At 38.1% G+C, this 14784-nt stretch overlaps 1 protein-coding gene across 1 annotated transcript in view; it reads right to left on the reverse strand.

The window, feature by feature from the left end:
* Positions 1-8324, reverse strand: part of ASIC4 (acid sensing ion channel subunit family member 4) — a 178009-nt gene extending 169685 nt beyond the window's left edge. Inside the window, exon 1 of the mRNA XM_072418026.1 lies at positions 6858-8324. Coding sequence (XP_072274127.1) covers positions 6858-7433 — 576 coding nt within the window. The 5' untranslated portion in view covers positions 7434-8324. The remainder of the gene's footprint in view (positions 1-6857) is intronic.
* Between the last annotated feature and the right edge of the window lie 6460 nt (positions 8325-14784).

The following is a 14784-nucleotide window of genomic DNA, read 5'->3' on the forward strand; positions in this document are numbered from 1 at the left end:
CAAATATTAAATGTCAGGCACATCAATTTATGTGCAGTGGTTGGTACCTAACTCTGAATGTCTAGCATTTCTTACACATGATGAAACATTTATTTTTAAATTTAGCAGCCCTTTCAGATTCCATAGACATTCTGTTGTATACAAACCTAGGCCATTTAAATTGACGAATGAGAAGGTTCAAATGCTGAGCGAGGGAGGGGCCAAGCTCTTACAGAAAAAAAAGATTTGTCCATGACTTCAGCTGTCTATATATGGTTCAAAATTAGAACATGCAGTTTTCACAGAAGGTTACCTCTACTAATGCAATTTTTGGTTGCATGAACTTTGTACTTCCCAGGTTTGCAATGAGTTTATTTTAATTAAATAAATATCTGTTTCCCTTTATTTCTGTGTCTCCCAATTATGGGAATAATATAAAAACTTCCAGAGATAACCATTGTTGTTAGTATAATTTTATAATTTATAATTTTTTAGTTAATTTCAGGTATTTACAAACCCTGATTAAGGGGTGTTTGCTGGTCCCCCGAAACGAGTTGGGTATGTTGAAACTTTTTTTTCTTCTGCTGGACAATAAAATGCACTCTCAAATGTATTACCAAATGGTCTGGCTCTGCTCTCTTAATTTTTTTATCCAAAATGGATACCTTTGTCACTTTAAATGAACATGGGTCACAGCAAAAAGGTGATCCCCCTTATTCACTCATTCCCACAGTAATCTTCGGAAAATAATAAATCCAATTTTTTTTGAATTTGCAAAAAATAAATGAAATGACGATCTGCAGTTTTCATAACTTAATCATCCATCAAAACAAAACTGATTCAAATTAAGGTGCTTGTCAGGTGCTACCAGAATAATCCCTGAAAAGAAGAAAATGTTTCGCTATAAGTGCTAACAAGACACTCTGATTACATGGTTGTTATACTAAATTAGTGCAGCTTCTCCACACCTGTATGCCGTAGCTAAGCAACCAGCTGTTGTGTTGAACTACTAATACCAGCATGCTTTATTGGCGCTAGTTGTAATTTATATATTTGGAGAAATTAAAAAACTTACTATTTTTGAGTTTTTAGTGATACATTGTGGGTGTTATGCTCTTTATGGCCACAGAGGGAGCTACGCCAAATTATTTTTTAATTATAACTATTGTTGTGTATAAAGGAGCAACACATATAATGTGACAACTTGCAAACACATAAAAAGAATTAACAATAGTTAAAATTCTCACCATCTAAATATAGATAGGATAGATTCAAAAGTTGAAGTAGTTTAGTAAGATCAGTTGTGTTGTAGAATGGTAATGCAGAAAAAGGAGGAATGGGGAAAACCCTGAGATCTCTTGTTATGCAAATCTTAACTATCTCATGTGGTTAGGAACTTTGCTCTGCTACTTACGCACCTCCTTATTGCTCCATAAATGTGTCTTTTATAGTTATGGTCCAATAGAATCAGGGATGGGTTGGAATGAGTAACAGGATTGAGTAGAATTTGGCTTCCACCTGAAGGAGCTGGTTCACATTTGCCTTATAATAGGAATTAAGGGAACTATGCTGCCCTTTATACACCTCCTCATTGGCCCAAGAAGGTTTCTGTTATGGTTATGGTCCAACAGGTACCAGGAATGGGTAGGGATGCAAGGCAGGAATACGTGAGACTGAGATCTTACCCGCAGGAGCTGGTTGAAATCTGCCTTATATTAGGAACTCTGCTCTGGCCCTTATGCATCTCCTCGTTGACCCAAAAGGGTGTCTGTTATAGTTATGGTCCAATAGGAACCAGGAATGGAAGGTAGGAATGAGTAAGTGTGAGCTAATACCTGGAGGAACTGGTCATGATTTGCCCTATAATATGAATTATAGGAACTGTGCTCTGCACCTTATGCACCTCCTCATTGGCCTAAGAAGATGCTTGTTACGTTTATGATACAACACCAGCCAGGATTTGGTAGGACTAAGCTCCTACCTGCAGGAACTTGTCAAAATTTGCCTTATAATAAGAATTTTAGGAATTCTGCTGCAAGAACTCTGCTCTGCCTCTTATGCATCTCCTCATTGACACAAGAAGGTGACTGTTATGGTTATGGTTCATATGGAACCAAGAAGGGGAGGTAGGAATAATAGACAAGAACGGGTGGCACTGAGCTCCTACCGGCAGGAACTAGTCAAGATTCACCTTATCCTAAGAATATGAAAACATATCTACAGGGCTACTTTACCTTCCCACCACTGCTACCCATTTACCACGTTTAAAGTGACCACAGAGTCACTTTATTAAATTAAAGACTCACCTGAAGCACGGCCTGGTGTAATGGAACACTTATCAAATTTACAGTCACTGTTCTTCTCATTCCCATTTGTCAATATTGTGTGTCAAACTGAAGGTTATAAAACCATCCAGCTACAGATCAGTATAAAAGCAAAATACTTTATGAAATCTATATTTCCCCAAACTCAATGTGACCAAAGGACCTCATTCTGCCTGATGCACAAGAACTAAGAATAAGAATAATTAGGATTTTTATTGGTGATGTTGTGATTGCTATAATAATTCTAACAAGATATATATTGATATATAAAATTGGTTTTTTATCATGTTCATTGAAGAATTGATATATTCTGACAGATGCAGAATTACATAGCCAGATCGTAAAAAGTCTAAAAAGACAACAAATAATACCCTGAATTCACAGAAGTTTAAATCTAAAGTATATTCAGAAGACCAACGCCTCCCATAAAGACTGAACCAATGCTCTCTTAGGGAAAAAATCCCCCCTTCAAAAGCAATTAAATAATCCTTGGATTAACAATCCAATGGGATTGATTTTCGGCTGTTTATTTAGTAAAATAATTATCAATCTGTAAGGTATATTCCACTTTCATTAGTGAATGTGGTGAAAATTTACTGTTAAGTAACAGAATTTTTGCTTGCACATGATTGGGTAGCTGAAGTCAGCAGCCCTTCAACACATTCACTGAGTTAAGTGAATTATCTTTTGTAGAATGATGAGTCATGAGTGAGCAGCCTAAAGCTATGTACACACTTCCAATTATTATCGTCGGAAAACGAACGACGAACGTTCCTGCACGATATATATGAACGATCGTATAGCACCGATCCTGCACATAGAGGTAATGACACGATCGTTCGTAGATATTGTACACATAATAGATATGATCGTTTAAGCGATAGAGAAACTATGTGCACGACAGGAAAGTGAACGGACGTTCGTTCATCGCGCATGCTCTGAACATGGACGATCAACGAACGACCGTACACACGAACGATGTTCAACGATCGTCGCCCAATCCGATCCGCCGGTCCGGTCGTTCGTTTCCAACAACTTTCCTCGTTCGTCGGCGTCGTTGGTTACTTTTTTACGAACGATTTTTTGCCCAATCGATCGTTCGTCGTTCGATTGGAACGATAAAAATTGGAAGTGTGTACGCACCTTAAGCGTCTTTAGGATATCAGCCCCATTGTGTTCCTTCTGAATATTAGTAGACAGGTATATTTTGTGCATTTATAAACACAAAAGGTAAAACTTACTCAAGGAATATGGACTCCTCACTTAGCAAAGTGAATTATCTCTATGTGCATTATACATAATTTAGCTTAGTGAATGTGGTGAAAATTCACTTTGCAAAGAATATCCAATCACATGCAAAGAAATGTATAAAAGGTGGTTATTTCCTTGCTCATGATTGGATGGTTGAAATCGGCAAGGCTTCATTTCACTTACTAGCACGTTAATAATTGAACCAATGTCCTGCGATACAATCAAATGTTGAAAACTGTCCTCTTAAAACAGTATAGTCACTTACAAATTAATATATGTGTTTAAAGGTTGAACCAATCCTACTTTGGAGTAGATTAACAAAAGAACTTTAGGCTGTTCACTTAGCAAAGCGAATGATCCCCCCCCCACCCCTTGCAATGGATATTTCACTTAGCTTAGTGAATGAGCTGAGGTAATGCAGACTTTAACCATATTTGGATGGTTTGAAAACCCCCAATACTCTCCAAGATAGTATTTGTCATCTCCCTAAAATATACAAAATCAAAGTATACAACAGTATACCCAAGCAAGAAAGACTTCCAGAAAGCAGGGAGCTGTGTGACACCTGCAGGGGAAAACCAAAAAATGGACTTTGGCTTGCACATGATTGATTGGTTGATGAGGAAAGAAAGACTTTGTGTGACACAATAAATTTCAGAAAATATCCCAAAAATGTATTTTGTAGTAAGTAATAAAATATAGGCCTAATATGGCAGTAACATGATACATGTTAGGGACAAATACAACAGAATATCAAAACCAAAATAAAATGTAAAGCACCATAACAGAATCAACTAAGATTGGGTCAACATCTTGGTGATACTAATAATCAAGTGATATTTGGAAAGCCCAGTGCGTTTCGCAGGATAAGCCTGCTTCTTCAGGGGAAATATCACATATAATACACATGAAACCCCTCTGGCTAGAAAAAGAGAGAGACCCAATCTTGGATCTGGAACCTAGCAGACAGGTGAATCTGCAGCCCAATAGGAACTTAGGTCCAGTAGCATTACCACTTTTTTTGTAAAGGGACAACCCTTGTAGGGGTTTCAATCCTAGAGCAGAAATATGTGACCTATATGCCGCAGTTAGTTAAAAACTTTTCAATGGCCATCTAAATTTTCCTCCTTTTCGCAAGTTAGCATGCAAGTTCCAGAGTATGCGTCTCAAAAGCAAAGCCACGTTGTGTTGTATTTGTTTTGTGATTTCACATGTATCCTGTTACTGTCCTATTAGGCCATGATTTTATTACTTATTACAAAATAAACGTTTCGTATACTTTATGAATATTATTGTGTCACACAACTCCCTGCTGGAAATGTTTCTTCCATCGCTGACTTTATTCATCCAATCATGTGCAGACCAAAGTCCTTTTTTTGTTTGATTGGCTATTCTTGCCAAGTACTTTTTTGCCACATTAAAACAAACTAAGTCAATTATCTCTTGTAAAGGGGAAACATTCATTTTGCTAAGTGAACAACCTGTATTCCTTTAGTAAATCAAGAAGGAAATATTGGTACAGTTGATTGGAGGAAAGGATGACCAGCGTATATGGAATTCATCAAGGGAATTACAGACCGGCATGGCGCTGTGTCACTTTATAAGGAAACCATGGTATTATTTTACTTTTTTTATTCTGCTGTCTCGGTGACCCTTGTCTGCTGCTTAGCAATAACAAAACACTTAATCGTTCGTTCAGCTCAGCCCGAACTGAACCGATGACATTTAGAACATTTAGCTTCCGCTCTCTCTCTCTCTCGTGGACACCGTTCCCCTACCGAACGCTTTGTGTATCTTCCCTATGCTAATTTAATCATGGCTAAAATAAATTAACCCCTCCTGCACCACTGAGAGGTTACTGAGCCGCTTCCACGCTTCTTCATCCTGTCCTGTCAACTTGATGCCGTTTAAAAAAATTGCTGGCAGCTAATTTGCAGCAGCACAGCAGGGTGAGGGTAATCGCCAACACCTAGCACGCTACTGGAAAAACATCCGGGCTATTATTTGTAAATGACCTTAAAGTCAATGTGTCTGGTGTCACAAAGCTGGAAGTCCAATGCTGAAATCATTTGTTTTTACCCTGCCATTGCCAAGTAATCAGCAGTGGAAAAATCAATAGCTTTTGCATTGCTGTCAACGTTGGTAACACTCTGGGAACTTTGGATATTACTGTTCTTGTAATTATTCAAAATGGCGGCACCAAGAGTGGCTTCTGTATGACATTTTAATATATATGCAGACTTCATGAAAACATGCCTTTGCATATTATTGGTTAGTTGCTGCATCTTCAAACTCTGTTTTATCAATGGCTTTTATTAAATAAGTGGTCAATAATGTATACAGCTTTCATATAAATTATGTTAAAAATACAAATTTGTTTTGCCTTCTAATGTGAAAAATAACCCTAAACCGCAATTGTTTCATAGTAATGCATTGTAACAATTGAAGATGCCCAAAAATATATTTTCAGCCTGCTGGACATTATCTGCAATCATTTAATCTACATTTACCAAAAACAGAAGAAAATCTAAAAATTTGCAGCAATTATTTTTACAGAAATTTTACTGACTTTCCCCTAAACTGGGAGTTGTCAATGATTCGATGATGCTGGGCTTAAAGCATTCTACTTTTTTTTTTATCAAAATGAAACTTGTTACAAGCATGCGCCAAACAAATAAACAAAGACGTCAACCAATTTGGGGATAAAAAGAGTTTTTACAATTGTAACAAAAACTGGTAAATCTTTTTAGGGGTTTTACTGTCCATGGCATGCACAGGCAATGTTGTGGTAACCCCATAAAAATAATTGTGAATATTTTTTTTTATTATTTTAATTGCATGTCTTTTGGAAAATGAATTTGTCAGGTGTCAAGATGAATGACCCGAAGAGTTTCTTTTAATCAGACATGCGTGGCTCTCATATTTTACCTTTGCGGCAAAGTACTGAAATGGATTAGTGCAGCCGGTGGTGGGAAAAGATGGATAAAAGCTTGTATGGAGTAACATCTCGCATTGATTGCAGAATATAAATCAGCTGTGATTTATACTGTGTCAGGATCGCAACTTTTATCAGAGAGAACGTTTGCAAAGACTGAATGCAGCTGTCAGAGGATTGCAACCTTTGGGAAGGGGATGGTGGATTGATGGCCCAGTGACAGGTCCTCTCCTGGGAAAAGAAGGGTTGGGGGGATGTCAAAGACCGGAATTTGGTCCCTGTCACCAATGGGCACTTGTAGGTTTAGGAAAACATGCACAGATTGCAAGAGGGTGTGATAGAAGTTGGCACATAGCCGGGGGACTCACCACCGAGAAGTTGTGTGCAGTGCAGTTGTCCCCACTGAAGTTGCAGCTTTTGAGCATCTCCGCCAGTTGGTGACCAGTCCGGTTGACTATGTCCAGCATGTCCGGGTCAGGGTACATTAAATCCGAGGCTCGGTGCCCATCTCGATCCTTAGGAGGGAGTCCAGTCAAGTTGGCCAGGTGGTAAATGTCAGAGTCCGACAGCGCCGAGTGCCTAAACCGGTTGATGTTACAGATGGTGACGGCCGGGAAGATCATCTCGCCCATCACTTCCTCGTCCAAGGCGGTGACGTGGGGATGTTCGAGGTAATACAAGGCACACTTTGCTGCCTGATACAAGAAAAACACCAGAGATGCCAAAAATGCCACTGACCAGAGACTCTGTTTGACACCCAGTCTCCCCGTCCTACAGATGTGCCGCAGTCCATGTAAAGTGGTGGTCCTGGCAAAACCTGCCAAGTCTCGGTTTGCCGATGCAGCCTCATCCCCGATCAAGCTTTCCCTCTCCCCTTCCTCTTTCTCTTTTTGGTTCCCATCCTCGTCTGCAAACTTGATCTTGCAGACTATCTCGATGGGCATTGGCAAGCAAGTTTTAGGGAGACAGGGCTACGGAGGGGTCTTCAGAACCAGGAACAACCCCTTTTTGCCCCGTTCCCCCTCCGCACTTCCCAAATCGTTCCCGTCCCAAAGCACTTTTGCCTTGACGGTGGGAAGACGCTGACAAAATAGTCTCCAATTCCTTACTTCTCGTGTCTTTCCCCCTGTGTTTCCTGAAAGAGGCAGCCACAGAGGAAAAAAAGAGGAAAAAAAAAAAGCAGAGGAACAGGAAAGAAAAAAAAGACTGATTAGAGGAAAATCACAGCAAGGGGTGAGCAGGAGGGCTTTTCCGCTGTTCAATTCAGCACGGTCCTTCTCTCCTTTAAGGTTCGTCTTCCAGTGACTTTGCTTATCTCGGCGAACACAGCTGTGCAAGGGATGAAAATCTTGTCTTCTTTGCTGCTTTCTCTCCCAGCGCAGGCAGTGAGCATTTAAACAACTGCTAAGACAATCTCCTGTCTGAGGGATGGAAAGGGATCCCCATATTACAAGGGAGAGGAGGAGGGGGGAGTAATAGCTGAGTGTGTCTATGTGTGTGTGTCAGGAGTATAAATCTGAATGAAATGCCTTAAGCAGCTCTGGGCAGTGAGTTGCAAGCAGGCGGGGTGAGACAGCACACTATGTTCTGAAGTCAGCTTGCCACACTTGTTTGAATAAGTATATTGGGAGAAGCTACAAAACCAGAGCTGTGTGCTCTTCCCTTTCCTCTTCAAATTCCGCACCCTTACCGCGGACACTAAACCCAATCACTAAAATCCAAGATTTACCATATAATATCATATTCAATGTATAATTTAATAATTCATTTCAGAAGTTGTTTTTGGTATATTTGAATCTTTCTCCAATAAATAACTGGAGATCCTACCATGGAAATCCTTGTTTAGAAGATTTCTTTGACGGGGTTACAATTGTTTCTTAATATTCTTCTGTGTTGTTGCCTTGTCTTGTGTGATCCAGGTGAAGACTAGAAGAGATCATGGCAGGACTTGCTTGGCACTGTTAGAAGTCAGTCCTGTGCACTGATGCAGACGTCATTGGGGTGAATGCATGTAGACAGGAAGTGGCTACAAGAGCCAGCAGGAGTCAAGCAGAACTCAAAACAAATCTGATTAAAAAAATAGCAAATGTTTAAGATAAACAGTGATTATAATCGACAGATATAATAAAAGAACAAAACAACATTTATAGAAACTATTACCATATAATGCAAAAAAAAAAATGTTTAGGTAAGGATAAAATTTAGGTATTTATGCATTTTTATTTATAACATATCATTTTGTTTTTTTTTGTTATTTTGAAGTTTTGTAACAATTTTTTTTTTTTTGAATGAATGCTTTGTCTGCACAATTTTGCTTTTTAATTAAAATGTTAGCAAACCCATTGGCACATTTATCTACAACAAATTTAATTGGATCAACATCAGATTTAGGATTTTGAAAAGATTTTAAATGTATTTTTGTCTTTAGGTTGAGCCTTAAAGATGGTGTTGGTTGTTTTTTTTTTACATTACAGCTAATTTGTATCCTGCTTTTTGCATTTGTCGAACTTGCTTGTTTCACAAATGTATAGCTGCAACAGCACATAACAAAATATATAGTGATATTTATTAGTTAAGTAACATTAGTTATTAAGCCAATAATTAAAAAATATTTTTTAAAATTTTAGAAAAATAATAGAAAACTATAAAATGTTTTATTTGTGTAAGGGCCAATGTGTTTATAAATACATCATTATGTTTTATACACATTATGTGTTAGAATGTACTAACAACTCCTGAGGAAGCATCTATATCTATACTGCGAAACATGTCAAGAGATTCATCTAAGCCCCCACAAAAAAGTTTATATATTAATTATCCGTGAAAGACATATTCACTTGTTTACATACTGTTTTTGTATGGTTAGATCATTTTGTTTGGAGTGCTTGAATTTGGGTTCGTTGTGCAATATTTTTATACTATCTTAAAGTACCAATTAGTTTAAGCGTGGACATTCCATTTTAAATATGTGAAAAAAATGATATTGTCTTTTAACAATTTTTTTATAGTGTTATTCATATGAAAATTTCCCAACTAAAAATCCCAATTTAAAAGATGAGTTGTGCAGTTCTCATCACTAAACCCATTTGTTATGACCTCCCATTATACCCTGCCTGAAGTTGAGACAAATTTGCTATCTACCTATCTATGTATCTATCTATCTATGTATCTATCCATGTATGTATGTATGTATGTATGTCTGTATCTATCTATCTATCTATCTATCTATCTATCTATCTATCTATCTATCTATCTATCTATCTGTCTGTCTGTCTATCTATCTATCTATCTATCTATCTATCTGTCTATCTATCTATCTATATATATATATATATAGGTCAACTCCCAGGTGATCCAACATCTGGTGAAATGTTACCCATTTATTAATTGTTTTGCTTTGTTGACCCTTATAACATTTTAAACTATATAAATATTAAATAAATAATAAATTTCACTTGTACAGACATCGAACTAGTGTTACATATACTAATATAATGTTTCTCTGTATTATAAAATAAGGGAATTATACAAGAAAATTGAATACTGAAATCCATCCAGGTAAAGCATGTTTGCAGAAATAACTTTGCACATTTTTTACTTTTTTCCTGGTTATCTGATTGGAATTCCTGTGTTTTATGGCTGCATATATTTATTGGCAGACGGTTGGACACAGAAGCACAGGACTTTTATATATTATCATATAAAGCATCACAGGGATCCCTCTAGAGGTGAATTCTCACATTACTTAATGCTGGCTTCATATTCTATTGCAGGGATGACATGCACCTCTATTGGGATGTTGTCCTTTACATAGCAATAGAACTGTAGGTTGTCTACCCCAACCATGAGGATCATCTGCTGTTTAAAGAGGTCCCAAAAAATGTAATATAATATTTACTATGTAATTTCAAAAGCTGTTTTTAATATTTTTTTTCCAGAACAACTGTGTTCCATCCTGCTTTGCCAGTCTATTGCATGCACAAGCACCAAGCAACTGCATTGATACCCAATGCACAGAAATAATCTACCACTTTCTCTAGAGGTGAGTGGGATAGAAAAATTCCAACTCCAAATCTTGGGAGATTGATCAAGGGATCCTACCAGAGTCAGAAATTTTATTTTTTAATAAGCTGTACTGTACTTGCCATGACAGGTATAGTAGACCACAGTCAGTCTATCTGCTAGACCAGGGGTGCCCACACTTTTTTGGCTTGTGAACTACTTTTAAAATGACAAAGTCAATATGATCTACCGACAATAAAAACTTGGACCTAATAACTCCTGTGTGCGGTGAAGTTCATTTTAAAAGGCAGTGCTCCTCACCGCAATCTCCTCGCATTGCCTTTGCGATCTACCGGTAGATTGCGATCCACCTGTTGGGCACTCCTGCGCTAGACTATGACAGCTGTATTGGCTAAGCTAAACTATACATATATTTGACCAGAATATGTCAGATTGGAACTCAATGAGATCAGAACAACCCTGTCTTCCGGGTTAACTCTGTACTTTGGACAACCTAAAACTTGCTCCTTACGTCCCTCTGCCTATGCTGACCTCCAATCAGTTTTTCACTAACCTTTGTTATCAGTTCATCTCTGCTACAGTTGACAGTCTGTTGTGTCTGTGCAGGCACATGGTTACCACAGGTAGTACAACCCTGAATTACCATAACTTACTGGCCTGCTTTGTGACTCCATTTAGGGCAGGTTTAGCAGTAGTCTCGGTGAAACAAGCAAGGTGACACCAGAACAGTAAACTTCAGCAATGACAGGAGATTTTACATCTCACAAAACTGCCTCTCACACTTTGGGCCTGATTTATTAATGCTCTCCAAGACTGGAGTGGATACACTTTCATCACTAAAGCTGGGTGATCCAGCAAACCTAGAATGGATCTGGTCCAAGACTTAAAACATTTACTAACAAATATCAAACTCTTTCCAGGTTTACTATATCACCTAGTTTCAATGATGAAAGTGTATCCTCTCCAGCCTTGGAGAGCTTTAATAAAAAAGGCCCAATGACTCAAATTCATATAGGGGGTGCTGAAATGCATGATGCATAGTGCTTTATTAATTACATGTCATTCAGAATCTGCTACTTGTTCTGTGAAAGATGTCCCTAAAATTGATAGCCGCGGACAAGAGACAGTTATTACAATATTACTTATAGCCTCACTGCTTCCTACTACTACAACTTCTTACAGGCCTCATGATCTTTTCTCCTTTACTGACTTATAATACCTTGTTCTGTGGGGGTGACCATCTTAAAAGAAGCAGGGCTTTACTTCCTTTCAAAACTTCCTCTCCGGCAATTAGTAACATGATAAGTAATGAAAGAATAATCAAGAAGTGGAGAAAGCCCATATCCACAGAATAGATTAGGCAGAAACTGGGAGATATTTTGCATAATTTACTTCTTTCTCCCTGCTGGTGCCCAAGTTTTACATAATACTGGCAGCCTGCAGCAGCTGCACGATTGCATATGCAGCAGCCATTGCTTTAAAGACATAAAGAATAATACTCCAAGCTGCAGTTTAGCACAGTCATTATCACCCCACCTCTTTGTCATATTATTCCCCCCCTGCTTAGGCATACATTGTGTTGATTAATAAAAGTAGAACAACATTATTGACCTCCTGCAAATGTTATTTGCCAGTTGCATCCCAAGTCTCTCCTTTTAGCCAGAGTTGTCCCTTGAAATACCCTTTTTCTGCCACAAGATGTCTAATGTTTTTTTTATGTGAAATGATGCCTCAGTCTGGAGGATTTCAGATATACTGTGGATACAGAGCATGATGGAACCCACTCCTGGGGATCATCACAACATTCTACATCGATAGAAAGAATGGCATTGGCATTTTAACATCAGCACCGCTCTCTGCATCTCCAAGGACTGCACTTCATCATGTGACATGCATACCATGCACACAAGGGTAATGAAGTGAGATTGTAGCAGTGGATCCTGGGGAAGCACACAGCTAGAAATTGGGTTCCAACTTCCTACATGCCGGGAATAGATTTCTTAAAATCATTTTTTGTTGGTTCGCAAATGCTTTCAATCCTGGACCAGATCCATTCAAGGTTTGCTGGATCACCTAGGTTCTCCCGTGAACGTCTTCTCCAGAGATCTTTAATAAATTAGGCCCAAAGTGTGTGTATAGCAGCACAAAGAGATGATACAGATGTTGCGTCAAACACCTGAGATATTCCTCATCCTCACCAGCATACAACTGAATATCACCATGTACAGTATACAGCAAAGCAATACCAAAGGTAATATAGCAATGTAACCAAACAAGCATTTTATCCTAATTAGTAAACCATTGATGTCAAACCGACTACAGAAAACATGTAGCAACCGTTTGCCAAAATGAGCTCAGCAATAAAAGAATCCGTGGAAAGCACTGCGATTAGCCCTCAGCCGAAAGTGCAGTTAGCATGGGCAAAGCTGATGTGTGGTGTACAGTATCTGTAAGCACAGCTGGCTGATTTTAATGGATTTACCTGCATGACTTGCACATCGGTTGCCTATAGAGCGGATCTATATCATTCTTTATAAGTGCAAATGCAGCCACTCAATTCCTCAAAGAAGAAGAAAAAAAGAACAGCTGATGCTCACTAAATACGATTGATCTGAATCTACAACTAAATGAGTTTTGTTCTTTAAATTTCAACAGTGTTTGGATTGGCCTGGTTCTGTAGGAACTGTGAAAGCTAGCAGGTGGGTGCCTATTATTGGGGAGCTATAAGTCCCATCATACAACCTGCCTGGATTGGATAGAAGTCTCAGCCCTGCTCCATCCAACAAAACTTGTTCCAGATTTCAAAAGCTTTAACCTTTTTTTCTATTTTTTACAGGCTTCCCATCGGTCTAGTTTTTTGCTAAACTGCCCAACTACTTCCATTGGTCAGACCACATCTGGAATATGCAGTCCAGTTTTGGGCACCAGTTCACAAAAAGGACATTGTGGAATTGAAGAGAGTGCAGAGAAGGGCAACTAAACTAATAAAAGGAATGGAAGAACTAAGCTATGAGGAGAGATTAGCTGAACTGAATCTATTCTCCCTTGAGAAGAGACGTTTAAGGGAGGATATGATCACCGTGTATAAATATATAAATGGTCCATATAGAGAACTCTCTTCCCAATTATTCGCTTTGAGAGCATTACAAAGAACAAGAAGGCACTCTTTGCATCAGGAGGAAAAGAAGTTTAATCTCCGGATAAGAAAAGGATTCTTCACTGTAAGGTCTGTGAAAATGTGGAATCAGCTACCTCAGGAAATAGTTTCAGCAACTACTATCAAATGAATTGAATTTGATTTTAGTTTTTTGATTTAAGTAAATAGAACTAGTACACATATCATTAGGTCCTATGTCCAAGTGCCTTCAAATACCTATTCATGTTTAAAAATGTGTCTTTCACTGTACATTCTTTTAAAAATTCACAAATTCACATTTTAATAACTAGAAAAGGACAAAGTTATACATGACCATAATAATACAATAATTACAATTTTAAAAAAAGTGTTACTCAACGCATGTTCATGTTTCGCATAGAGAAACACTATGCAAATGTGGCGTTTCTTTATTCTTTCTATCCTTTAAGCAAGGATGCTAATAACATTTGCTGATGGACACTAGGGGAAGCACTATATGAAATGAGATCCATTGGATTATATCAAACTGCTTGCAGCTAGCGGATGTAAAAACTCCAAATGTGCACTGAAAAAAAAAACAGTTTACTTTTCCACTAAATGATTTCTTCAGAAAGGTACAAAAATGTAAAAGCAACTGATTGCTGTGTATAGTAAGACATAGGGATCGGTGCTTTTGGAGCTCCCATGCTGACCACAGCGGGGCCCTTTTTCTATGGCTGTTCTCACAGCATGGTGTACTGAGGTCCCTGTGTTGTACTGAGCTGTTCTTTCAAAGAGCAAATGGACCAGCTAAAATACCAAAAAGAAGGTGAAGTCTAATATTGCAGCTTATTTGAGTAGCAGGAAGATGTTGAGAGTCCTCCATGTTACTACATAGAGGGGTCAGGGACGGACGTGAGATGTTTTTTTTTTGTTCTGTTTATTTCTATACAAGAGCTACCCACAGGGGGATTCAGCACCAGTAAGCAAGCATTAGATATATTCTAAAAAAAGTAAGAGTAACACAATTTAGATGTTGGGTTCAGGTGTTAAATGGTTTAGGATTTTCCATATTTGGCTACAGATATACCAAAAATAAAGTAATGTTCACAAAGATGCATCTAAAACTTCATGTAACCCAAAGATCTACTATTTTT

This window comes from Pyxicephalus adspersus, chromosome 7 (genome assembly GCF_032062135.1).
Source record: "Pyxicephalus adspersus chromosome 7, UCB_Pads_2.0, whole genome shotgun sequence".
Taxonomy (NCBI): Eukaryota; Metazoa; Chordata; class Amphibia; order Anura; family Pyxicephalidae; genus Pyxicephalus; species Pyxicephalus adspersus.